The following is a 26512-nucleotide window of genomic DNA, read 5'->3' on the forward strand; positions in this document are numbered from 1 at the left end:
ACACCACAACACCAGCACTCCCTCTGCCCTGAGTCAGGGAAGTGAGGCACCGAAAGGTAAATTATACTTTGGCAAGCGGGCGATCGGACAGTTCTTTGAGCTTCTCTGAGGTAGTGGAATCTCCTCCTAACACTCTAACGGTTCAAAACCGCCTCAGTGGCTGAACTGAGAAAAGGGGAGGGCTGGCTTCAGACTCCCATGCTTTTCAGAGGGAGTGCTCGTATGATTAGTACACACCCCGAAGTCACCTTCAGTAGCACCCTCCTTACATGGAAGTAAGAAGCATGACAGTTACCATGTTAGGAGGGTAAATGCTGCCTCCCGAGGGCACAAGTCATTGCAACTTAGATTTAACTCCTTCATGTATTCTGATAAAGTGCCAGGTGCACTGTTAGGTGTTCAATAAATGTGATATCACTGAACATTTAACATCTCTGACTCAGCAAGACAACAAGCGAATTTAGCACTTAAACACCAGCCAACTGCGGCTAGAAGTCCAGGCATGGAAGTCTGTAGAAGTTTCAACCTTGGAAACTATTAAGTTCAGATGCTTTTGGGCAAAGTATGGGTGCATAATTCTCTCTCACTTAACTCCTTGGAACAGATTCCCTCAGGCCCGTAGTCATCTTATGATGTGTGGCTTTGGGGTTTCCTTCTGTAATGAACTTCTCTGAAGACAAAGCAATCAACTTTCTCTGTTGTTCTTCAAGCTTTTCTGCCAGACATTTAATCAAGACAGGGTCTACTTTAGAATCAAACTTATTCGCAAACCAGTGCCCTTCCTTTATGAGCCACCGTAGTTCTGCAGCTCCGTAAATACACACACTTCGAAGGTGAGAGCCAGTGCAATTGGGGTAGAAAAAGCCTTCATAGTAATTCCATTTGACCAGGCGGGTCTTACTCTGCAGGTCAGACACGTCCTGGGATGACCTGGAAATCCCTCCGGGTATTCCTGGTATCCGGATTAAGGTGGCCCAAAAGTGCTCATCAGGAGAGTACGTATCTTTAGACCAGGTAAAAAAGTCTTCAACGAGGGAGCTGTTGAAAATATATTTAACAAATGCTTGACTTAAAACAAAATAGGCACTGCCCACGAATACCTCAATGTTATGAGGGGGTGCCCCCTTGGAGATGTTTGTCTTTACTGGCAGCTTCATATATTCATAAGGCACCTGTCTGAGCTCATGGTGATAGGTGAACCTCTCCATCTTACCACTGGGAGGTCTCACTGTCTCTAACATACTCCTTCCTTGGAGTTTTTTCAGCTCTGACACTAATTCAAAATTTGACTTTAGGGGAAAGTCTTGCCCACATAGGTTGATGACATACTTCCACTGAACGGAAGACTTGAGAAGGTCTGATAAGCAATTCCAGTCAGCCTGGAGCCTGGAAATGTGGGCATACTCCACAGCCTCTAATTTGGAAGCAATGAAGATGTTGGGGAAGCAGTTAGCTAGGTTGTTCATGGCGGCTTTGAACGAGTCTGGTGACTTCCGGTCGTAATGGATACAGTAAAGGTTGTGCTGGTTGTAAATAGCACGGATTAACCGCTCAACCATGATGGCGTCTTTGTGGACGACCAGGGAGTAGGCTATAGGGAAGTCCTCCTCCTCTCTGGAAACGAGCTTCTCGTGGTACTGTCTTAGGGTCTGATAGACGTCACAGTCACTTGTCATCGCCACGACATCACTGTCCTCCAAGTCGATGATGGTCCGTCTTCTGATTTCCAGACTTTTGCCGATTTCCAAAGGCTCGTGCTCGTAGACCCCTGAGCAGTTAACTTCATCCCTGGCTGCGTCCTCCATCTCAGGAAACCTGTTCCTTACAAATGGTGAGGTACTTAGGGAGTATTCAACCAAGTAAATGTCTCTTTTAGGGAAGAGCAGCCTGCCCACATTTAGAAGCTTTAACAAGGAGAACAGCCATAGGGTTAAGAGGAGGACGAAGAGTTTCTGCTGGAGAGTGTATTTAAAACAACATCTGAATATCTTCATTCTGCAGAGGAGAAAGGGATAGTAACTGTTAATTATCTGATACAAAGCGAAAAATTAATTCAGTTTATCCAAAGTTTACTATGTACCACCTACTGTACATGCCACAGAATGCTGAATGCAAAGATAAAGGAAGCAAGTCCTTGAACAAATCCCCAAATAATGAAATAAAAATATAGTAAGCTGTGGGACCTTGTGACAGTCAGTGTTAACTAATATTAGCTCATTTTGAGAGATGCTGGCTATAAAACATAGGAGATAATAATAATCCCAGTTGTTCCCTAGTATGGCTGAGGGCTGGTCCCAGGACCTCCAGGAGATGACCAAGATCCACAGATGCCTACGTTCCTGACACAGAATGGCTTAATATTTGCATACAACCTACATATGGTGTCCTATCTTCCCCTTCTGTTTCTGGGTAATTTATAATACTACTGTAGTACTCACACAATACTTGTCTGCATGGATGTATTATAGCGCCTGAGGCAGGGAAAATTCTAAGTTTTGTTTCTAGGAACTTTCCAGAAGTTTCTTTTTCAGGTTTTTCAAATGAGAGTTTTGCTGAATTTGCAGACAAGCAACCCAGAGACGCAGAAGGCTGGCTATACAATGTGCCACTTGCAGCCTGCAGTCTTAGTGTATGTCAGGGGCAATGACTGTGGTTTGGGCAGAAGTAAAGAGAACTAGGTGATCAAGATGTCCTCAGAAACACACTTGAGGCCCCTCAATCATCTAACTTTATTCAACTTCAGATGCTTATCCGATGGAGGCCTGAAGTCTGTTAGAGCAGTCCGGAGAACCCCGTTTCCGAAATAGCAGCAAACGGATGGTAAGATGCAGATTCTAAAAATTGCAAAAGTCTTATTTCTTTCTTTGCTGGTCCCCATTTTCTCACAGGGTTTAGCATAATGGTCTTCAGACTGAGAAAAGTCCAGCACTTATTCAGAGTAGAGTTATAAAAACGTCCTTGGGCTTACAGTGTGTAGCCTTGCCTGTGGAAAAGTCAGTGTTCCACAGCTTGTAACAAGACACCTTGGCCTTGAGCTCCAGTGGCCAGGATTCACTCTGTGTTTGGAAGAGCAAAAGCTAAGACCCAACAATGTACCAACACCCCTGAACTGGGGCTGCCATTCAACAAAGGTGGGGTGTGGACCTGGCAGGGGGCGGAGAAGGAGGGACACGTGGGAGCGGCCCGGTTCTGCCCGCACTGAGCCAAGCCCCTTCGGATCCCCACATGGAAGCGTCCACCAGGGAACTAGAAAGGCCACCCACTCAAGCTTGGGTGAGGGGCGATGGCTGCAGAGAGATGTGTCAGTGACATAAATGTGGAACTGCAAATCCTGATGCCTGGGTGAGCACGGAGGAGATGGTGAGCTGAGAAAAGCACCCCAGGCAACTACAGAGGGTAGGCTGAGATGTGGTCTCAGGGAACGGGACTCGGCAGCACAGGCCAAGGGCGCCATGCTGCAGGCTTAGACACCTGCGCGTACACGTATAGAGGCACTGTGATAAAACAAGGAGGAGGAGTCCACTTCAAGCACACTTTATAGGTCAGGGATCTTAACGGACATCCGTTATTTATCCCTGTTGTAGTGGGAAGATGTTTAAGAACACCAACACAGACTTATCACCCACAATTCCCTCTTCTTTCTCCTCCAGCCGAGCAAGATGCCCAAAGGAAAGAAGGCCAAGGGGAAGAAGGTGGCCCCGGCCCCCGCCGTCGTCAAGAAGCATGAGGCCAAAAAGGTGGTCAATCCTCTGTTCCAGAAAAGGCCTAAGAACTTCAGCATTGGGCAGGACATCCAGCCCAAAAGAGATCTAACACGCTTCGTTAAATGGCCCCATACATCAGGCTGCAGCGGCAAAGAGCCATCCTCTATAAGCAACTCAAAGTACCTCCTGCCATTAACCTGTTCACCCAGGCCCTGGACAGGCAAACAGCTACTCAGCTGCTTAAGCTTGCCCACAAGTACAGGCTAGAGACAAAGCAAGAGAAGAAGCAAAGGCTACTGGCCCGTGCTGAGAAGAAAGCTGCTGGCAAAGGAGAAGTCCCAACTAAGAGACCACCTGTTCTCTGAGCAGGAGTCAATACAGTCACCACCTTGGTGGAGAACAAGAAGGCTCAGCTGGTGGTGACTGCCCATGATGTAGATCCCATTGAGCTCATGCTTGCTTCTAGTTGGTGGTTTTCCTGCCTGCCCTGTGCAGAAAGATGGGTGTGCCCTACTGCATCATCAAGGGAAAGGCCAGGCTGGGTCACCTGGTCCACAGGAAGACATGCACCACTGTTGCCTTCACACAGGTTAACTCGGAAGACAGGGGTGCTCTGGCTAAGCTGGTGGAAGCTATTAGGACCAATTATAACGAGGTATGACGAGATCCTCCGCCACTGGGGAGGCAACGTCCTGGGTCCTAAGTCTGTGGCCCGAATTGCCAAGCTGGAAAAAGCAAAGGCTAAAGAACTTGCCACTAAACTGGGTTAAAAAATAATGTACACTTAAGTTTTCTGTACATAAATATAATTACAAAATTATCTTCAAAAAAAAAAAAAAAAAAAAAAAAGAACACCAACACAGGCTCCTGGAGTCGTCGGGCCATGGTTAACCTAACTTCACATTCACATAAAGAGACACGGGTCAGCTCTGCCCCTTGCCAGGGCCTCAGCATCCTGTTCCTTCCCTCTGTGGGTCCAGCCCTGGGCTTGGAGAGTCTGAGCTGTCAGGGAGCCAGTGCTAGCTGCCCCAAACAGGCCAGTCCCAGAGGACTGGACTAGTGTAGGGGAGGTCCTGGGAGAAGCCCTCTGGAACAGGCTGTGACTCCCTGCTCTGGCCTATTTCGGGGAGGGACAAAGGTGAGTTTCAAAAGACAAAGGGGAGGCGCTGGGACAGCCCAGGCCTGTCCTGGCTCTGAATGTCTGTCCTGCTCCCCAAGGATCTTTTAGGAGGAAAGCTTGTCTGGCCGAGGGCAGCCTTTGATTTGAAAGAAGTACCTTCCAGTATTAGTATCCTGTCCCAAGTCAAAATAAAAACACCCCGATGGATTCCCAGCACAGTCCTTTAGCTAAAAGCATCCCAGTGTTGGGAAAGACAAAGTTGGGTGGCCAGGAAAGGGGGACAGCAGGTGAATATAATCAAAGCACGTTGCATAAAATTCACAAAGAACAAGGAAGGGGTTTGCAAAAGTCGAATTAAAAAAAAAAAACAAGAAGAACAGAAAGGAGGCGGGTGGCATGCCCTCTGATTTTAATGAGTTCCTGCCAATTACTAAACAGGGATGTTGGCCTCCTTCCAAGCTACTGGCCATGCTGAGAAATCACTTCTGATTCCTGGGTACTACAGAGGGAACGCTCCCCCAGGAGGTCCCAGACTAAAACCTCCAGCCTTACACAGCACCCTTGTACCTAGCCACTGGGTTCGGCAGAGACCAGAATGGCCCAAAGGACCTCCAGCTTCAGGGGTGAAGGTGGCCAGGCCAACATCTACAAATTATAGTCCCTTCTATCTTCCTGCCACCTGTACTGTAGACCTGAGGAAACCCCTGACACCTCAGACACAGAGGATATAAAGGAGCCCTGAGGCCTTACACAGGTCAGAAGGGTGGGCTAGGCTAAGCTGGCCCTCAAGCTGGCCACACTGTTCCTAGGAGGCCAGTCTACCACCTCCTGTAAACACTCCAGTGGCTACTTTTCTCTCTAGGCTTATGGGCAGGCAAGCAGTTTGCCATCTGGGAGTATATAACAGTTACACTATCAATGGCTTCTAATTGAAGAAGGGGATCTCCCTTCTCACCTGGGTACACTAGGAAGTTGCCTTGGGGAGTCTAGACCACATAGACACAGGTTCCTATGCCAATCATACTGCAAGAAGATAATTCCGGCAATGTTTGACAGCTCACATAAATAAGTGATTCAAGCGAAGACCATTCCTCACTAACGCCCAACAAGGAAGACATGAAGCATTTCCCTATCCACGCTCTTCTCAGGTCTCCCAGGCATCAGAGACAGAGACAGTGAGTGACAAGATCCACAGCAACTGAGTGCTGATACCCGCACGCAGGGCCAGTGGCAGCAGGCACCGGCAGCTGGACAACCATCTTTTAAGCTAACCATCTTGAGAGCCCAGGGCCATCAGAGCAAGAGAGTGCCCCTTTTTCCAGAGAAGGAAGGGGAATAGTAAATCAGGAATAAAAGTATGAAGACTGGGAAGAAAATTAATGAGTGAGTTTCAGCTTTTACCAACCAAAAACCGAAGGCTGACGGGATGTCTTAGTGGCTAAGAGCACTAGCCGCTCTTCCAGAGGATACCAGGGAGATCCCTACCACCCATTTGGAATCTTAAAACTCTCTGTTACTCCATCTCCAGAGGATCCAATGTCCTCTTTGGGCCTCAGAGGGCACTTCACACACGTGGTGCACAGACATACACGTAGGGGAAACACCCATACACATAAAATGAAAATAAAATTTCAAAAAAAAAGAAAAAAAAGAAAAAAGAATTTCACGCTTATAGTGCACTCTGGGAACTTACAGAGCTTGCCAGACATTGGAGAGAAAGAGATGGAAGTGGTGGGCTTTAGGATGTCACAGAGCTGGGCTTGAGGACTCCGGAAGAACACTCAGTAGCTGTGTCTAGGTGACCTCTCTGAAGGTCAGTGGTTTTGTTCAAATATGGGATTTAGAAAACCAGTCCCCCTCTAGTGTCCGGCATCTTAAATTGTATGCTGTATATGAGGTCACATAGCTGATTACAGAGTTCATGAAAATTTTAGTTACAATAAAAGATTTATGAAACCTTCCCTTACTTACAAGGCTCTTTCTTTCTCATGGCTAGCTTGCTTAACACATTCTGAAACTTTTTCAGTGCACTAATTATACAGGGCTTACTGAGTTTATCTATCTTAAAAGATTGACTTCTATTTTGTGGTCATATATATATATATATGTGTGTGTGTGTGTGTGTGTGTGTGTGTGTGTGTGTGTGTATGCATGTGTATCTGTATGGGGTTATATACACAGGAATGCCAAGTGCCCACAGAGGCCAGAAGAGGGCCCTGCATCTCCTGGAGCTGGAGTTACAAGAAGTTGTGAGTTCTGGGAACTGAACTCAGGTTCTCTGCAAGGGAAGTGCATGCTCTTAACCACGGAGCCATCTTACTGCGAACTAGCTTTTAAATAGAGAATCTGTAAGGTCCTTTTATGTAGGCAGTGTTAAGAACATGGCTGTCCTAGCCTTCTTCTGATCAAGATAGGAGGCAGCAATGTTCTAATTAATCTCAGACTTACGTTTATCCCCTTTGTTTTCTAGCACTGGAGATGGAACCCAGGGCCTCAGGTAAGCTAGGCCAGCTCCACTGCATCCAGCTCTACTGCCCATCTTCCCAGTCTACCCTAAAGCCTCAGTACAAATCCAGTATTTCAAAATCAGTGCCTGACAGCCTCCATCCCAAACTCTGTGCTAACTTAATAGCATTGTTGTGGGCACGGACTTACTCAGACCGCTGTTCCAACTCAGTCCCTTCAGTAGACTAATGAGTTGGTAACTGTCAACGTCTCTTATGAGAGAAGAGACTGTGGCACATGAGACAAATAAACTCCTACCCAAGAGCAAGGCAGAAATCTCTCCTTAGGGCGACTTCTCCATGATGGTGAGCTGAAGCTTCGTGGGACCCTACCAGCACCTCCCTGGATACTTTTCCTTTAGAGCGTTCAGGTCACAGCAGGTGATCAGGGATGCCCATTCTTTATGCATAATGAGCTTTCTTCTTACTCCAAGTCTTCCCAACTTTAAATTCATTTTTACCAGGGTCTCAATTTAAAAAGAAAATCTGCAAAAACCGCAAACTGTTCAAGGCCCTGATGTGAAAAGGCTGGAGCTTGGCGCCAGGAAGTCTTGCTCTCAGACCTACTCTACCTCCTATGTAACCCCATCGTTTGGCTATACAAACAAAAATTCTCCATATTTTCTTGACTGATGCTCCCGTTGAAGTCTTATATAACTGTATTGAAACAAAGACAAACGAATTCCACTCATGACAAACTATACCCGTCTGAGAAAGAATCCGCATTGGAGAATTAACCTATGGGGACCTAAGTGATATGTCACATTTCCCTCCAAGGCCCCAGGCCCAGGCCAATCAATGGGCTGACCGAGAGATTAACCAATCTTCAGTCAGTAGGATCCTTCAGAGGAGGAGGAACAAGCTAATTTTAGGGATCCAGTCACCAGTGATGCCTGGCTCACAGCTTGTCGCTATGCAGTTGGGGCTGTCTGAGAATTCCTAAATATTTTAGAAAACTTTCTGGATGTTCCCTTGAGGCAGAGAACATTCCCTCAAGGCACCCACCCTTGTTTTATTATATGTCAACTTGAAAAATAGGAGATGAAAAGCTTATTAACTTGGGAATGTCAGAATATTTTTCTAAAGCCTTACAAAGGAAAGTCATTATTTACCACATAAGGACAGAAATATAAAGATGATTATACTAAAAAGAGAAACAAAAATTAATAAAAACTCAAATTTCCTCCTAGACAGAGGGACCCTGACGGCCAATAGCTGGAGGAGCTAATTCGCTACCACAGAACCCGACCTCAGTGAGACCACCGATTCTCCAGGATGGCTTGCTCATCTGTAAACACAGAAAAATTCTGGACTGGGACCACTAGGTGGGAGGGTGACTCAGCTCTGGTGTATTTCCGTAACGCCTCCACAGTACCTCAAGAGCTGTGCTAAAGAGTCAGAAAACAAGGTTCTCCATGAGCTTACACTCGTTGTTCTAGCTTAGAAGGAATATTGCCAAGGCAAATAGCTGTCACAGCATGAAGCAGGTAAACACAGCACCTATATAAAATACAAGAGCCTCATGACTAGGCCAATAATGCAATGTATGTGAAGACAGCCAGCGCTGGAAGGGCAAGTAATTACAGTCTTTACAAGGAAAAGACAAGGGGTTTTCATTCTCATTTAATAAAACAACCAACCAACAAAACAACCAAACTCAGGAAGTCAGAGAAGCTGGTAGTAAAAACCAGAGCTTGCACTGTGGTGGTCCATAACTTGGCTAGACATTCCTTGGACAGCATGTCCTTCATGCCTGCCCCAACCCTTAACAGCAGCCTCACTGTGCAGGCTCTGTCCTACACAACATTCTATATGACCAGTCCTATTCTCACCCGAGTCTTTAACAGCAACAAACATGCTTTCCAACAGAACAACAACACTACGTAAATAACAGAGTTCCTTCTTCTAGGTCCTTTCCACCAATACTTAGCTAAATCTACAGTTTCCAAAGAACTAAATGTAAAGTCTTAAAACTGAAAGGGCTTTAATGGTGACTAGGTCCACAGCCCTCCCTGAAAGAAGCCTGCCTCACAGCTTCAAGTCAGTCCTGGGATGCTGGGAACACATTTTATCCATTACAAATGTGTCTTAGTCTGCTCCTGTTGCTATCACAAAATACCATAAAATAGGGGAGTTTATCAATAACAGAGTATTTCTGATGGTCCTGGAAGTTGGGAAGCCACGATCAAAGTTTGGATTCACATCTAGTGATGGCACTTTACTGTGGTGCTCTCCCATGGCAGAAGTCAGAAGGGTGCGCATGTAGGAGTTGTGAACAGCTTCCTCATACCTCTTACAAGGTCACTAATTCTGTGTGACACTGCCCTAGGCATTACTAAACTCCTATACGTCTTAATTCTATCACATTGGCAGTTAAGTTTCAACATGACTTTAGGAAGGACACATTCAGATTGTAGAGATATGCATCTAGCCAATGTTGTCCATCAAGGGACTCCACAGTGGGTAGGATCCCCAATCCCTTACAAGGGTTCTTCATGGTGGCATCCAGTGTAACCTGGGTCCCTACTCCTCACTACTAAGATAGTTTTGACCAAAGTCAACAAAATTCTCCATGTTGTCAGTGTTGCAGGATATTTGGTCATATTGTGAACCCCAAATCTGTGAACTGGAAAAAACTTGTTGTGGTGTGGCTCAGCGCTAGCACACACATTTAACTCAAGACACTGGGAGCTCTGGTTGGTTGGTATTGTTGCTCTCCCCATGGGGCCACAAATCCTTTCAGCTCCTTCAGTCTTCTCTCTCACTCCTCCATTGGGAACCCCATGATCAGCTCAATGGTTAGCTGTGAGCATCTGCCTCTGTGTATTTCAGGCTCTGGAAAATCTCTAAGGAGACAGCTATATTAGGCTCCTGTCAGCATGCATCTCCTGGCATCCACATCAGCATCTACCTTTGGTGACTGCACAAGGGGTGGATATCCAGGTGGAACAGTCTCTGGATGGCCCCTCCTTCTGTTTCTGTCCCATGCTTTGTCTCCATATTTGCTCCCTTGAGTATTTTGTTAACTCTTCTAAGAAGGGCCAAAGCACCCACACTTTGGTCTTCCTTGTTCATGAGCTTCATGTGGTCTGTGAGATGTATCTTGGATATTGGGAGCTTTCGGGCTAATATCCAATTATCAGTGAGTGCATACCATGTGTGTTCTTTTGTGATTGGGTTACCTCACTCAGGATGATATTTTCTAGTTCCATCATTTACCTAAGAATTTCTCAAATTCATTATTTTTAATAGCTGAGTAATATTCCATTGTGTAAATGTACCACATTTTCTGTATCCATTCCTCTGTTGAAGGACATATGGGTTGTTTCTGGATTCTGGCTATTATAAATAAGGCTGCTATGAACATAGTGGAGCATGTGTCCTTGTTATATGTTGGAGCATCTTCTGAGTATATGCCCAGGAGTGGTATAGCTGGGTCCTCAGGTAATGATATGTCCAATTTTCTGAGGAGCCACCAGAATGATTTCCAGAATGGTTGTACCATCTTGCAATCCCACCAACAATGGAGGAATGTTCTTCTTTCTCCACATCCTTGCCAGCATCTGCTGTCACCTAAGTTTTTGATCTTGGCCATTCTGACTGGTGTGAGGTGGAATCTCAGGGTTGTTTTGATTTGCATTTCCCTGAGGACTAAGGATGCTGAACATTTCTTTAGGTGCTTCTTGGCCATTCTGAGTTTCCTTACTTGAGTTGAGAATTCTTTGTTTAGCGCTATACCCCAGTTTTCAATGGGTTTTTTGGTTGTCTGGAGTCTAATTTCTTGAGTTCTTTGTATATATCGGATATTAGTCCTCTTTCAGATGTAGGATTGGTAAAGATATTTTCCCAATCTGTTGGTTGCTGTTTTGTCCTATTGACAGTATCCTTTGCCTTACAGAAGCTTTGCAATTTTATGAAGTCCCATTTGTCAATTCTTGATCTTAGAGCATAAGCCATTGGTGTTCTGTTCAGGAACTCTTCCCCTGTGCCTAGGTATTCGAGGGTCTTCCCCGCCTTCTCTTCTGTTAGTTTCTATGTATGTAGTTTTATGTGGAGGTCCTTTATCCACTTGAACTTGAGCTTTGTACAAGAAGATAAGAATGGATTGATTTGCATTCTTCTACATGTTGTCCTCCAGTTAAACCAGCCTCATTTATTGAAAATGCTGTCCTTTTTCCACTGGATGGTTTTAGCTCCTTTGTCAAAGATCAAGTGACCATAGATGTGTGGGGTTCATTTCTGGGTTTTCAATTCTATTCCATTGATCTTCCTGCCTGTCTCTGTACCAATACCATGCAGTTTTTATCACTACTGCTCTGTAGTACAGGTTTAGGTCAGGGATGGCGATTCCCCCAGAAGTTCTGCTTTTTAAGATGAGAAAATGAATCACAGGAAATATGTAATTTACTTTAGTTTGTAATATATAGAAGAGCCAGGAATTTCAACTGTGGCCCACTGATCTTCATCCACAGCTCAGCCCTGCCTTCCAGTCTCTCAGTGATCTGAAGGAACCCAGAGTCATGAATGATGTTATAAGGATCTACTAAGCCTGCTTAAGAAATACTAAGTTATACAAAGTAGAATTTAGCTAATGGAACACCCCTGTTTGTTTGTTTGTTTGTTTTTTAAATCAGGAAATGCTAATTCCGCCTTGGCTAACAGCTGTGTGGGAAAAGCATCCCTGATCCGTTGTCTGTGGAATAATATTTACATTTTAAGTCTCTGCATTCATCCAAATACAAACTTTTGGATTTCTGTCCCCATGAAACATGTTTAATTGCTCCAGGACTAACTTGGACCATGCAACTGTATACGGTGACAGCGGTTTTTTGTTCAGGGCTGACTCCCTTCTGTGCCAGAGCCAGATGTGTGCTTTTATTAAAGAGTCTTTAATAATTTCTAGGTGGTGGAGAGATTTTCATACTGGGAAGGTATATTAGCCCTATACTGTAGGAATATGGTTCCAAAATGTATTTCTGAGTCATATCCCATTTCCTGCTCTATCAGGGCCACTCTAATCCAAGCCACTTCGGCTGCATGAGAAAAGGCCTCCCAGGCAGCTCCCTGATTTCTTCTAGTCCATTCTTTAGGCGTAAATAATCCACGCCCCTACACACCTGCTCCCTATTGGCCAAACTGTTCCCTGAGAATGAATCAGCAGCCGTTCCCGCACAAGCACGCCTTGTCCTTCTACTCTCTCATAAGCTCTGGGTGACTCTGGTCTTCTGAAGCCTTCTAGAGAACTCCGGTCTCTTCTTGGCCTCAGGATCTGTGTTCTTGTTGTTCCTTAATGTAAACTACTTTTCCCTAGACCCTGGCCTGCTAGGGTTCTCAAGTTGTAGAAAACAAAGATATCATTTCCTTGTGTTCTCTCTGATTACCTTTTCCAGCTCTCTCCAGCCTATTCATACTCCTGTCCTCCAACCCCTGCCCTGCCCCCAGTCACTGCCAGAGCCCATTTGTGCTGGTTTATAATCTGTCTTCAGATAGGAACATGAGGTCCTGAATGGGTTACTCCTCCATCTCCAGCATCAAGTACATTCATTCCTGGTACCCTGCAGTTGTTTGGCTGGACAAAGCCAAAAGACCCACATTCTAGTCTGGGTTTGCTATCTAAAGCTTCCCCAAGAGACCAGCATGGTATTAATCATGGGCCAGTCTTTATGGCCCAAGTATTAAGCAGGATAATAGTCTTTCTGTCCTACAATGCTATTGTGAAGGCCCCATGACACAATGCCTGTAAAAGAGCTATAGGAGAAAGATGTTGGTTGGCAAATGTCAGGTTTTAGGACCTCAATAAGAAGAATAGTTTCCTGGGGAAACCCAGAGCCAATTCTTTGTTCCTTTTATTTTCCCCGAAGCAGTGCATCCATTATCCCCTGTACTCAACATTCTAAATCATTATACATTCTTTACTCTTTTGGCAACGTTGTTTTTGTTGACAGTAATCTTCAACTGAAGGTTTGGAATTCTCCCTGGGGCTTCAGAGTTATGTAGAACCAGACCTTCCCTGATTGTGAGAGACAGGAAGATAGTTGCTGTAGTCAATGTTTAGAGGTGGTTTCTCACTTCTTTTGAAAGACTGTGTGCCAAAGAATCTCTCCCAAAGGCGCCTAGGAGTACACTTAACCCCTCACCAGCAGAGGCCCAGCAGCACCGGTGCCCCGTGTGACAGTGCTAGTCATGTTCTGTGTAGCTACCGGAAGCTACAGATCTCTCCTCTCAGTCCCCACTCTTTTAGGGGTGACTTTCTGTGGTGGTTCTGTATTGATCTCAGTTTGGAAACGTCACTCCAAAGGAGCACAAAACCAGCAAAGCCATTCTGAGGTTTTTACAGCCATGTGAACACACAAAACATCCTCAGCCAGGGTCTTTGCAGAATCCTGTCACAAAGATCATATGTTCAATGACACTGTCTCAGCATGGTTAACTAGGCTCTATTTGAGGCAAGGGTGTGTTACTACTGACAGGTTTCTTGCTCAGTAGTTTGCTTCAAATGAGTATATAGAGTCTGACTGTTATCTTTTAAAAATAGCTACTTTACCTGCAAAACAGCAAGAACAGGCCTCAGTGGAAACACAGGACATGAAAGTCATTCTCCATACTGATTCTTTAGATCTCTATTCTGCCTGCAGTGCCTTTTCCAGAGTCTTTTGGGTCTAGGGAGAATCACAAGGTTACATGGGAAATGTGTAACTCCTATCAAGATGCTTTGACCAGACCAAGTGGTCCCTCAAGGTCACGGGAAATCTGGGTCATAGCAGCGTAACAAAGATGCACAGAAATCAGCTACTATTCTGCAGTTACAGCAATCTGGGAGGTCAGCTTGACTCTTGGTTTCCTCTTATGTCTCAAGGTAAGGAGCAGAAGCTGCTCACCACCCAGCTGGCAAGGTCACCTCAATGCCAAGAACTCTAGCAGGAGTTAAAATGCCAGAGACCACGAAGCCAATGACATTTCCAGTTCTTAACACTTGAGACCCTTACGAAGTAAAATATTGAGTTTGTCTCTAAATATTTTTTAGAAAGGATTCCCCAAATACCTATGCCCTCAAATGTTACTTGGATGGCAGCCTTCATGCCATGCCATGCCTGCCTGGGCACAAAAGACTGAAGAAGAGGGGCTGAGCAACACCTAGACCTTCACCCTGAGTTTCTTTCTCTCCCCACCTTCTGTCCTCCTCACTGAGCTTAGGAACAATGAAAACCAAGCTGCCTTTGACGTTCCATGTTCTAACCTTAAAATGTGGGTCAAAAATATGGTAGATTCTTTTTCCTATAAAGTAGAAAACTTGAATGTAAAACATTTGTTGTTGCTGCTGCTGTTGTTGTGAATGTATGAATTCTTGCATGTGCACGCAAAGGCCAGAGCAGGATAGCAAGTGTTCTCCAAGGATCTGTTTTTAACTGACTTGATCCAGGATCTCTCACTGAAATGGAAGCCTGCTATTTCAACTAATGACTGGCCACTGAGCACTGGGGTTCAGCTCTCTGTGCCGCCCAGTGCTGGTTACAGGTGCACACAGTCATGCCTGGCTTATTTGGTTTCACGTGAATAGTGGGGATTTGAACTCAGGTCCTCAGGTCTATCTGCCTTACCCACTTAGCCACTCACCCCAAGCCCTTGTCTATTTTTAGAAAATGAACTTTACTGTGTCAGAAAGAAAAGACCTTTCCTCATCAAAGGTGTGCAGATGTAAGCCCCCCCCCCCCTCTCTCTCTCTCTCTCTCTCCCTAGATCTCTGGAAGCATTTATTTTGGTATCATAGAGTCAACTCCATATTTTATTCCCCTAAATTAACTCTTTAAAAGCTCTGCAGCCAGCTGACGATGTGTGAATAACTCATTTCCACGTGTGCATTTATGACCTTAAATAACGGTATGGTGGGGGAAGTGTGTGTGTGTGTGTGTGTGTATGCACATATGCTGCTACACATGTGAAAATGAATACTGTAAATGTGCATGGGAGTGTCTGTGCATGTCACATGTGACACACGCATGCACACACATCGACAGACACACATATAACACCCCAATACACACACACACACACACACACACACACACACACACACGTATGTGCTAAGGTAGGGACCTGTCATGATTGCATGGTTCAGCCAAAGATCTGCTGGCTTCAAATATGCAAACTGCCCTGAAATCATGTACATAAGTTCCATAAATTCTAAGTTCAAATCCAGGAATTCAAAACTAAGTGGGGAGGGATAGAAGAAAATCCACTGTGCACGGGTCAATATGGCCAAGATAGGAAGCTCCAAAGCAGAGCTTCTTAACCTTTGCAGAAGCCCAATCCAGAACATCCCATGGCAACTGTGCAGCAGGCATCCCTGGGAAGGCTGCATTGGAACCGTAGTTCCCATAGGTTACAACAGGCTGTAACACACAGGTGACATGGCAGAGAAACACAAGGCTTGCTTAGCTTACTAAATGTTTAAGCATGTAGTTGTATGCAAAGCAGAAGCCAACATTCCGAGCAGATTTTCTGATGCACAGTGATGTGGTCAGTGCCCCAGCAGAGACACGATAAAATTCAGAACCAGAGCTATAGGGAAGACTCAGGCAGGCCGCCAGTCACCCTCAACAGTTATCCCCCCTTTCTTCTCTCCGAGTGTCCTCTATTGCTGGCCACAGAAATGGGCAACTCTGAAAACGTTCTTCCTACCTCTCATATAGAAGAGCCAGTGCTGTAAAGAATCTGAGGTTGGGGGGAACATGGTTCTCAGCAGGAAGAATGCCTTGCTTCTCCCCCTTTCTCTCTTCTACTTTTCTGCTTGGAACTCTAGCAAGATGGCTAGAGCCATTCTGCCGGAGACAGTATAGACCAAGAGACGACTGGCCTCTCAAGTCTCTGAGCCGACAGTAGCAGGTACACCCCTGAGCTTTGGCTAGATGAGAAAAACAAGCCCTCACGCATTTAGGAAACTTGCACTTTGAAAGATGAGCACAGGAAAAGGGTAACGATGCTTCTTCTCTCTCTCTCTCAAATGAACTTTAAATCAGGTCGAAGTGAGAACTTGCTCAACAGCACGATCCTGTATATAGTCAAGTGCAAAAATATGTCTCAAACATGCTGAACTTCTCATCCGTCTAAATTTGGAGGGCGATGGAGGCTTTAGGTAAACATCTGAAGGAAGACAGCCTGCAAGATTTACCAAATTAACTCCAGTGCTGGCGAGAACTGCAGTTGGCTGACGAGGCTTCCTTAAACACCCTCCAGCACAGGGCGAGCCGGCTCTGTGTGGCTGTTAGTCACTGGCAAGAGTCCACACAGTGTCCAGCATCGCGCTGTATGTGGGCTCCCTTCTTGAGAGGTTCTTATTGCACAGAGACTTTCAAGGCAGGTTTTTAATAAAAAGATGTCAGTATCAGGTGGCTCAAGAATACTCTGGGCAGTATTCTTGCCAGGAGTACACCCTCACCCCCCTTCCCTCTGGCCACATGTCCCAACTTGCCACACATTTCGCCCCCTCTAGCTGACCTTTGGGCACATCCTACAAGTTTGGAATTGAGAACTAGTGGTTCTAATCTGAGCCCCAAGTCTGCCACCAATGAGCTGTCCTAATGACCTGGCCTCTACCTCCTAGTCTAGGAAGAGCAATGCAAGCTCTGACTCCCACGGTGGTGAGACATGTAGTTGAATTAATGCCCCGAGTATGCTGTGGCAGGGCAATTGGATAGCTGGTTATCAGTATGCGTGTACGTGTACACACACACACACACACACACACACTCTACACTAAATGTAATCATTTTTAAAAGGTATCCTTTTTTTCTAATTATGGTGGTAAAATAAAGGGAACACAAGATGTAAACACTTAAATCTTTTTAAAAATATAAATTTATATGTATTAACTGTCTATATCAATGGGGCTTCCACAGATACGTGACTTCCACACATACACTGAGCATGCAAGGGTCACTTTAGCCGTTCCTAAGAGTCTGTGTCTGCAGCATCAAAGATTCATGTCACTGTGCTCAGCACTATCTGTTCCCTGGACTGTGTCTTTCCCAGCTGGACTCTGCCCACTGATAACAGCTCCCAGTTCTGCTGTATGCCCAGCCCACGGCAACTATGACTTTGATCACTCAGGAAGCCACACAATAGGAGTCACAGAGTCTTTGCCCAGTGTTTGGCCTACTGTAACATCTCCATGATTCATCCGTATTGTAGTATGTGCCAAAACTTTACGGCTGCATAGTGTCCCACTGTAGGATATGCCATATTTGGCTAACTCATTCCTTTGTCAGTAAATATTTGGGTGTGCTCTCATGTTGCTGTGAAATAATAACTTGACAGGAACATAACTAACTTGAGTTACTGCCTCACTTCTTTAGAATATATACTTTATTCCCTGCTTATTCTAAGGGAAGTTTTCTTTTGTTTGTTTGTTTTGTTTTTTCGAGACAGGGTTTCTCTGTGTAGCTATGGCTGTCCTGGAACTCACTTTGTAGACCAGGATGGCCTTGAACTCAGAAATCCGCCTGCCTCTGCCTCCCAAGTGCTGGGATTAAAGGTGTGCGCCACCACCGCCCGGCTCTAAGGGAAGTTTTAATCAATGAGAATTTAGAATTTTATGCCATGTGTTTTGATTTATTTACCCCTGCCCCAGATCCATCCTCACCCACTTGTCCAGATTTGCATCTTTTTAAAAAAAAACTCATCAAGTCCCCTATGTGCTGCTCATATATTGCTGGATCAGTGGTTTCCCACTGCAGTGTGGTAGAATTACCAGGGGCCACGCTCTTAAAACTAACCTTCCCTCGCCTGGCAGTAATCCACTGCAAATTGCTACTCTAGTTCTTCAAGAAACAAGAACTATCATTGCCCACCCATCCATCCAAGAGATACGTGCTGTGTGTCTTCCACATGGTTGGAAGCACTATGTAGACACACTGAACACTGTGTCGCCTTGAGAAAACAGAAATAGAATTGAGGTCCTTAGTGATGAATGGGCAGGGTTCTCCAGAAAAACAGAACAGGCACATGCACATGTGCACACATACACACACACTCACACACACACACACATATGCACACGGAGCCACACACACACACTATTTAAAAGGTGTAGAAAATTGGCATGCACAGTGGGGGTGGAGTTAATGATGGCTATTTACGTTAGAGAGGCAGACAGCCCAGGAGCTTCCCAGTCCTGGAAGCTGAGCCCTTCAGCAGTCCAGGTCTGGCACTGAAGCTGGATGCTCCCTAGAGAGACACGAGCACTGCATTCCCATTAGAATGTCCAAGAAGCTGGAGTTTGGCAACAACAGATGCAGCACAAGAGCTGTACTTATTTGGAAATAGGAACAGATAGAGGGACCCTTTCTCTGGGAGGCTCAGTGGAAAGGTGTTGTCCATCCTGAAAATATGTCATTGCCCCGAAGGTCAGTCCTCTCTGGAGACACCATTTCACCAGTTCAGACAACCTCCTTAATTCAGTCCAGTGGTTGATGACGGCCAATTGTCACAGTGAGTAGAGAGACAATGTTTTAGACAAGTGGGTAGCTAGCACTTGGAAATGTCTCTTTCATGGTTTGGTGGTTTGAAAATGCTTGTCCCAGGGAAGGGAATTATTATGAGGTGTGGCCTTGTTGGTGTGGAGGAAGTGGATCACTGTGGAGGTGGGCTTTTGAGATGCTCCTCTTAGCTGCCTGGGGGACAGTCCTTTCTTGGCTGCCTGTGGATCAAGATGCAGAACTCTCAGCTCCTTCTCCAGTGCCATGTCTGCCTGGATGCTGCCATGCTTCCTGCCATGATGGTAATGGGCTGAACCTCTGAACCTGTAAGCCAGCCCCAATTAAATGTTGACCTGTATAAGAGTTGCCTCAGTCATGGTGTCTGTTCACAGCAATGGAAGTCCTAACTAAGATGCCTGGGTTTCTTTTCTCGCTATGGTGATGGCTTTCTTACGATCTTTTCTTAGGCTCTCTTGTCCCATTCCACACTCTTTCCTTCAGCGGTACAAACTCCTTATCACTCCAGCCACGTTCCTCCTGCGGCCTAACTCATGGCCATTCTGTGTATCATCCCATCTGCTGCAAGTTTCTGAATCTGGCAGCTGAGGGAGGGCAGGATGATGGCTGGGAAGACTGCTGTAGAAGAAACCTGGTGGACCATCATGGCTACACTGAGCCAGGTCCTTCCTCTGCCGAGCTGGAGTGTAGGGGTGGATGGACTTGCCCTGGTCTTTCAGATATTCATACAGGCGCGTGACAGGATGGGAGAAGAGTCTGGTGCTCTTTTTGTGCCATTGCTACGGGCCCGCCAGAGTGCTCCTCCGCTGCCACTGCCATGTGCTGCTCAGTCCTGGGTCCTCTCCATCTTGTAGACCACCAGGAGACGTGGGAAGGCTTATTGACCCTTGGAGACAGACCTAAGCTGTGTATATGTTTCTGGGATGGATGACTATACCAAAGTCTTCTAACCACTGAACAAGGCTGCTCTCTCAATATGGGCTTGGGCTCGGAGCAAGATCTGCTGCCTCTGTGCAAGGCCAGAAAGAGTTAACTTCTACAAGTACATTAGCTGCAATCCATTTTAGAGCTTCACAAGGCAAGGCGAGGCAGAGAATTGCAGGCTTTAATGAGCAGCTCAGCCCATCAGGAGTTTGACCCTTAGTGACTCATGCTGCATTGCACAGCCAGCCAATCCCATGGAGACTTAACTCACACTAGAAAACTTATCCTTCAGCAAAATAACGACACCTCTGCCTAACCAGATAACTATCTGATAAGCCCTAAATAACTAGGGCACAGTAACATTGACTCGCTGCCTGAGTAGAAACCCCTACAGCTGCAGCCCCCACAATGCCTTTGGGCAGGTGGTTTAGCTCGCTGTAGCTATACTAGAGGGGATTTAATAAAGTCTAGTCCTGTCCTTTGTTTTGCCTTGATTTCTTTTACTACCTACATGTCACCACAGTTCCCACATAGCATAACCCATCCGAGACGAGGCAGGCTGAAGGGCACGATTAGATCTTGATCACATGTAGTTTCCCTTTACTAGATTAGAAGAAATCAAAGCTGAGTAGCAGAGGGAGTGACAGGCAAAGTCGGAGTGGAGTGTAGTGAGTTCATGTTCAGGACACAATATGCTGCCATCAAACATGTCACCCTTTTTTTTTTTTGACCTAATACACTTGACAATCAGAAGAGCAAGATCGCTCCAGCCCTCACATCCTTGAAAGCAGGAGACGAGGCTGAAGAGACAGGGTAAGAGCACTGGCTATTTTTGCAGAGGATCTGGGTTCAGTTCCTGGCACCTACATGCTGGTACATAAGCACCCGTAACTACAGTTTTGGGATCTGGACCCCTCTTCTGGCCTCTGTGTGCCTCAGGCATGCGTGTGGTACATATACGTGCATGTAGGCATTCATAACACAAAATAAAAAAATGACTTTTTTTTTAACTAAGAGACAATGTTCTCACACAAAATGAGCAAGTGCCCTGTGTATTATGGAAACTGTACAAAGCTTGCAGTGCTTGGCTTGTTCTTCCTGGTCGTTTTTCTTCTCCACCCACCTGAGGCCAAGTCTCTTGCCTTTGTCCCTTTTTGATAGTGTTCCATCGAATACAGCTCTAGTCTTCATTTTCTTATGAGAACTCTCTTGCCCCTAAGACTCATGGTGTCTACCCACAGGCTATTGATCATTCTTAGACAGACGGCATCAATCTTTAGGTCCTGCAATTAACACTAAGAGAATAAAGGTGACAGCCCCCACCCCCGCACAGGGGACTCCTGCAGGGAACTGAAATGAAGCAGAGAGGAAGTTTGATGTGCAAATTTTCCTTCCTGAATTCACTTTTATGATTCTACACCATTCCTCCCCCACAGGCCCCAAGCCAATGATACAAACACCCCCAAGAGAAGCAGGGCACTCTCACTGGTGGGTGCTGACCACTGTGACCAGGGGCTGCCTGCGTTTTCGGATATGGTTACATAAGCAGGGCTGATACTAAAAGAGGACTTTCAGAATAGCAGAGACTCAAAGGCGACCACTACCAGGAACCACTGACCAGGGTCATTCTCATGCTGGCTCCACAGGACTACAAAAGAGGCTCCAGTTTTGTGCCTCATTAGCTTCGAGAAGGGCCACTAACAAAGAAACTCACATGTCATTAATTCATTGGCCTGGACCTTAATGACCCAACTGCCCAGATAGTTTTGTCACACTTGGATCTGGAATGGTGACATCTAAATGCAGAGTGAATGCATTGGCCCCAAACATCAACTGCACGCCCACCACTGACCAATGCTCACTGCAGGGCGTCCGTGGAGAATGGTTCTTCGTTTTGGCTGACTGCACTTGGCAAGAGTCACTGTTCAGAAGGAGGTTGCCAAAGGAGAAAAAGAAAAAGGCAGTGGTACAAAGCCACCACTGCCCTGGATGGCTGAGAACCACAGGACTGCAGAAGGCTGAGGCCCTAAGTGAACTGAGCCAGCATTTATCCTGAGGTTAGAACTAGCCACCAGGAAGCGGCAGCTGACAACTGAAGGAGTGGCTCTGTGTCTCTTAGTACCCCCCTCCCCAAGGATGGTAAGGGAGGGATCTGAAGCAACCTGCTATGAAGACGGTGACCCTCATGGGGGAAACTGTGAGGTGAGGGACCAATGAGCAAAACAATCAAGAGAAACAAAAGCTGCTCTGAGGATCTAGAGAATGTGAGGGCTGGTGGCTGGCCCAGCATCTCCAGAGGTTCTCACACAGCGCCCCCCCCCTCCCAGTGGGGGCAGTCTCAGAAGCAGCACTTCTAAGTTCCCAGGTGACACTGAAGCAGCTGTCATGTCTAGGGACATACAGGAACACTGCTCCAACCAACAAAACTATCAGTTGTTTCTTGGGCTTATTTTCTTTATCATTCTAATTAACTATCTATTTAATGGATTAACTTATTTACATAGTTTCATATACTCCAGGCTAGCCTTGAACTGACTACATGGCTACGGAGTACCTTGAACTGGTCATCTTCCAGCTTTTATATGTTAGGATTGCATGTGTGCACCATGCAGGCTGCCTGGTGTTTGATACCGTGTGTCCCTAATATTTTTCCTAAGGCATAACGGCCTGTTTTCCAGTAAATTCAAATTTGGGGGAATTAGTTTTAAAAACTTATACATGTTTGTTTGTTTGTTTTTGAGACAGTTTCTCTGTATAGCCCTGACTGGCCTGGAACTCACTTTGTAGACCAGGCTGGCCTCGAACTCAGAGATCCACCTGCCTCTGCTCCCAAATGCAGGGATTAAAGGCATGCGCCACCAGACCCAACAAAATCCTCACATCTAAGATTATACGTTTTCTAAAAATTCAGACTGCTTAGTAGAGGTCCAGTCTTTCCCTTCTGACCACCGTAGGCTCTGCTCAGCCCCTGCTCAGCCTCTCAATGCTGCTCTCTGGCATTTTATATAACCCAGCCTCCCTCTGCGCTTCTGTTTTCCTATATTTTCTCACTACGTGCTCAGCAGAACAAAGTGGCCTGCTTTTATCAAATGATATCTGGCTCCTCTACCTTCTGAAAGAGTAAATACAGATCTAACCCTGTCCACTCTCCTGGCTATTAGGACAGGACAGCTGCATTTAATTCCTGATTAATCTTGTTTTTTCTCTTATCCTTGAAGTTTCAGACTTTAGACTCTGGTAGGAAAATTACCAGTATGCGGGAATGCATATCAAATGACATGCAAAGCAACGCAAATTACCGCGTTTTTTAAAACAAAAACAAAAACAAAAACAAAACTAGGCTTGGGCCAAGTTTGCAGCCCCACTAAAACCGATGCTACCTGTTCTGTCTCCACACACTCTGGCAAGCAGTAGATCCTGTATTGCTTTCATTCCTTCCTTCTTTCTCTCTCCTCCTCTTCTTCCTTCTCCTCCTCCTCCTCAGTTACTCTAGACTATTCTGAATCTATGTAGCCAAAGCTGGTTATGAATCCTCCTGCCTCAGCCTCCTGAGTCTTGGAATTCCAGATGAGTGTACCACGTATGGCTTAGATTCTCTTATTTTAGTTGGTCTCCAGGCACATTCAGCATCTGACAGACATGCTAGGGAGAGCAGCCCTTACTCAGAAGTTATCCAAAGTAACACGGCTTTAACTTGCTTCTTGTTGGTTCTATGGCCTTTGGCATTTCAACATTTCTAGGACTCAGATTATGTATTTGGAAATGATAGATATGACACCACAGAAATTATATTATTATTATATTCAAATCAATAGCATAGGGCTTAGTGAGTGTTTGCTATATGTCAGGCAACACCACACACACACATACACATGTCTATACACATAGAAACATGAAATCCTTGCAAACAGTCCACGAGGAAGAAGAGCCTTTAGCTGTAGGGTCACTTCAGAGACCAGGTCAAGTTACAAAGGCCAGGCAACCTGAGCTAGGACTCAAGCATTGGAAGTAGCAGAGCCAAGAAACAAGCTGTCAGAGCCTCTCTCCAGGGACCTTGACCTTATCCCTAACCAAAGTGCAACTGATACCACCCTCTACTCCTGATATCACTAAACTTGTGTCATCTACAAAGTAAAACTCAAACTGCAGCCATACTCAAAACATTGTATCTGTAAGGCATTGACATCAAATTACAACCCCAGCAGCAACAAACTTTTTTGTTTTAACTTGCTATCCCAAGGGAGGAATTCCTGCTCTTCTGGATGTCTTCTCCTGCCACTGGCTCCCTGTCATTCACATTTAAATAGCCATAAAAGGACATTCTTCCAGTTTCCTCTCCCCCTGGAAGCAGGCACCAGGCCTGGCCACCACCTCTGGAAGCTCTGCCCTCTGCTCTACTTTTCCATCTCCTAAGCCCCATCCCTCCTTCACACTTCGCCCCTATTGCAGATGGCAGCCAGCTTTGGAAAAGCACTGCTGTGGCCACAGGGGACACACTTCTCCCTGAGCGCCTCAAGAGCTGGTCAGACTAAACCCAAGGTGTCCTTCCTGGAATCTGCTCCTCTCCACTGCTCCAACTCCAGTGCTCCCTGTTTCTGGGAATAACAGCACCCACACTTCCGGAACCTTTCTGCACTCATGTCCTCTGCAAAATGATTTCCACGGCATGCCTCCAGTCTATGCACCAAATCATCTCCGCTCGGACCCAGCCTTGTGTACTCTACGCCATTCTCCGGGCAGCAGCCAGGGTGAGTGCTTATTGTTTGGGCTCAAGAGTCTCCTACACCAGCCTCCCAAGTAGCTAGGCCTGGGAGCCTCCTGCACCTGGCTACTTTTGCTTTTAATTACAACCATATTAGGACACTCAGCGGTGTGAAGCGGTTCCAAAGGCCCACCCACGCCGTCTCACTGGCCCCACCTCCCATCATTCTTCAGTAACACCTTCTCCATTGTCCTCTCAGGCTCGGTGGGTGGGACCTGGCCCTGACTGCTTCTGTTCTCTACTTTTAGCACAGGCCAGTCTCATTACTCCCCAAATCCCTCAGTTTAAACTGTCCCTACTAATCCTTAGCCCACCTTCCGTTTTCTAGTAAAGGGCTTGCACCCCCAAAAGGTGAGCTTTGGCCCATCTGTGCCCCGCAACAAGGGCGCAGCTCACTGTAACCACACAACACATTGGTTTGCCCAGCTGACTTTTGGACCCCGGGTTGCTCAATTTTATTGTCTCCAGGTGGTGTTCCTGCTGCACAAATCTAAGGAAAATCTCTGAAGCTTATCCAGCTGAACTCACACTATGTAGTGCTAATGATAAGCCCCAGGGAACAGGGTCACTCCCATCACCTGTGTCCCCTCAGGTCAGAGCAGAAAAGGCAATGTCATACAGCCTCTCCAGCCCCTTCTGCGAGTTTATTCCGCAACTATTTTCAGCCGGCCTTACCAGCATATGCAGTGTTTAGCAAATGACTCTGAAACTGGCCTCTCAAAGGAAAGAGTATACACACCTTCCCAAGGGAATTCTCCTTCCGGTCTTCCCAGTGCCACACACCTCTGCCCATCTCTCTAATACCAGTAAAAGAGAATTCAGTAACACTCAAGCTCAGCGTTTCTCATAGAGCTGGATAGTTACTAAGTGTAATACAGACAGTTCTCCTCAATAACTCACTTTTAAAGACCTTACTTCTTCCAGGCACTATTAACGAAAGCTGCCAAAACAGACTATTAGTTTCTAGATTTAGGCTTATAAATAACAAGGGCATGTTTTATGGGTATAAGATTTCTAAAAGGCGATTTCTCTGCCTCTCAGTCATACAAGAGACTCAATATTATTCCAGCTCTTTTATTCTTCTTTATTGCTCTTAAGTTTTAAAGGTTAAACAAAGGTGTGGGGTATGGGCCCCCAAACTGGTATCACCCCTCCACCTGCCCAGCACTGGAACACCACTCTACCTGGAAGCTTGGCGCTTTCATTCTCACCCCACGCTCACCTTGGAGGCACGCCCACGTCCGTAAGGGGTTCCTGCGGTCCCTTCCCTTGGGCTGGGAGTCCCCAGTTTCCCAGCCTCCAGGGGAGACGCCGTCACTTCACAGCGGGGGACAGCTTCTGGCGTGCTCTGCGGCAGGAAAACTCGACCTTAAAACGCCAGAAGCTTGTCCCTGCAGAGGCCACGGGCTGGGACACACGACCTGAAGCTTGACTCTCCCAGGACTTCTGTCCTCGCCACTCTCTGGAGAAATCCCGCGTGGAGCCGAAGCCAGGGAGGGCTCTCACGCGGGTTCCGGGAACTTCGCGGGGTCCCACTCACAGCTGCGGCTACAGTGTGGGGCTGCGAAGCGGCGGCATCTGCTGGGCGCTCACTGCGGTCGCCCTGCCGTCCTCTCCACCTCCCCGGGACCCGTGGGCTCTGCCACCAAGAAGCCCAGATCCAATTAGTTCCGGATCGCGCCGCCCCCGCCCCATAGCTACTGGGACGCGGCTTGCAAGTTTCCCCCTAGGGAAAGCAAGAGTGGCGGGCGGGAGAGGGGTCGCACGGGGCCACCCAGCACCCCTCCTTGCCTACGTGGCCAAGCCGACCTACCGGGGAACTGGGAAGCCGGGGCGCGAGGTCCCCGCCGCTGCGCTACACAAGCTGCCCCGAAGTCGTTCTCCCTCGGCCGGGCGTGGGACAGCACCGAGTGTCCCCGGTGACGCTGGAGAATGGAGGGGTGCGCCACCGTGCCTCCGCAGGGAGTCCCCGCACCACGCTGGAGACCGAAGTTTCGTAGCGCGCA

The 26512-nt window shown here is 46.6% G+C and overlaps 1 protein-coding gene across 2 annotated transcripts; it reads right to left on the bottom strand.

The window, feature by feature from the left end:
* On the bottom strand, nt 1-26512 carry Gcnt4 (glucosaminyl (N-acetyl) transferase 4). 2 transcript variants are annotated; one of them, XM_028790214.1, is made up of 2 exons: nt 26320-26512; nt 1-1995 (listed from the first exon to the last, which is right to left on the bottom strand). In XM_028790214.1, exon 2 carries the CDS (start codon nt 1992-1994, stop codon nt 588-590), a length of 1407 nt encoding a protein of 468 aa, XP_028646047.1. In that variant the 5' UTR covers nt 1995; nt 26320-26512; the 3' UTR covers nt 1-587. The 2 variants fall into 2 exon arrangements, with proteins under 2 accessions (XP_028646047.1, XP_028646048.1); XM_028790215.1 differs by lacking the exon at nt 26320-26512 and adding an exon at nt 25729-25912.

Source organism: Grammomys surdaster, unplaced genomic scaffold (genome assembly GCF_004785775.1).
Source record: "Grammomys surdaster isolate TR1022 unplaced genomic scaffold, NIH_TR_1.0 125876, whole genome shotgun sequence".
Lineage (NCBI taxonomy): Eukaryota > Metazoa > Chordata > Mammalia > Rodentia > Muridae > Grammomys > Grammomys surdaster.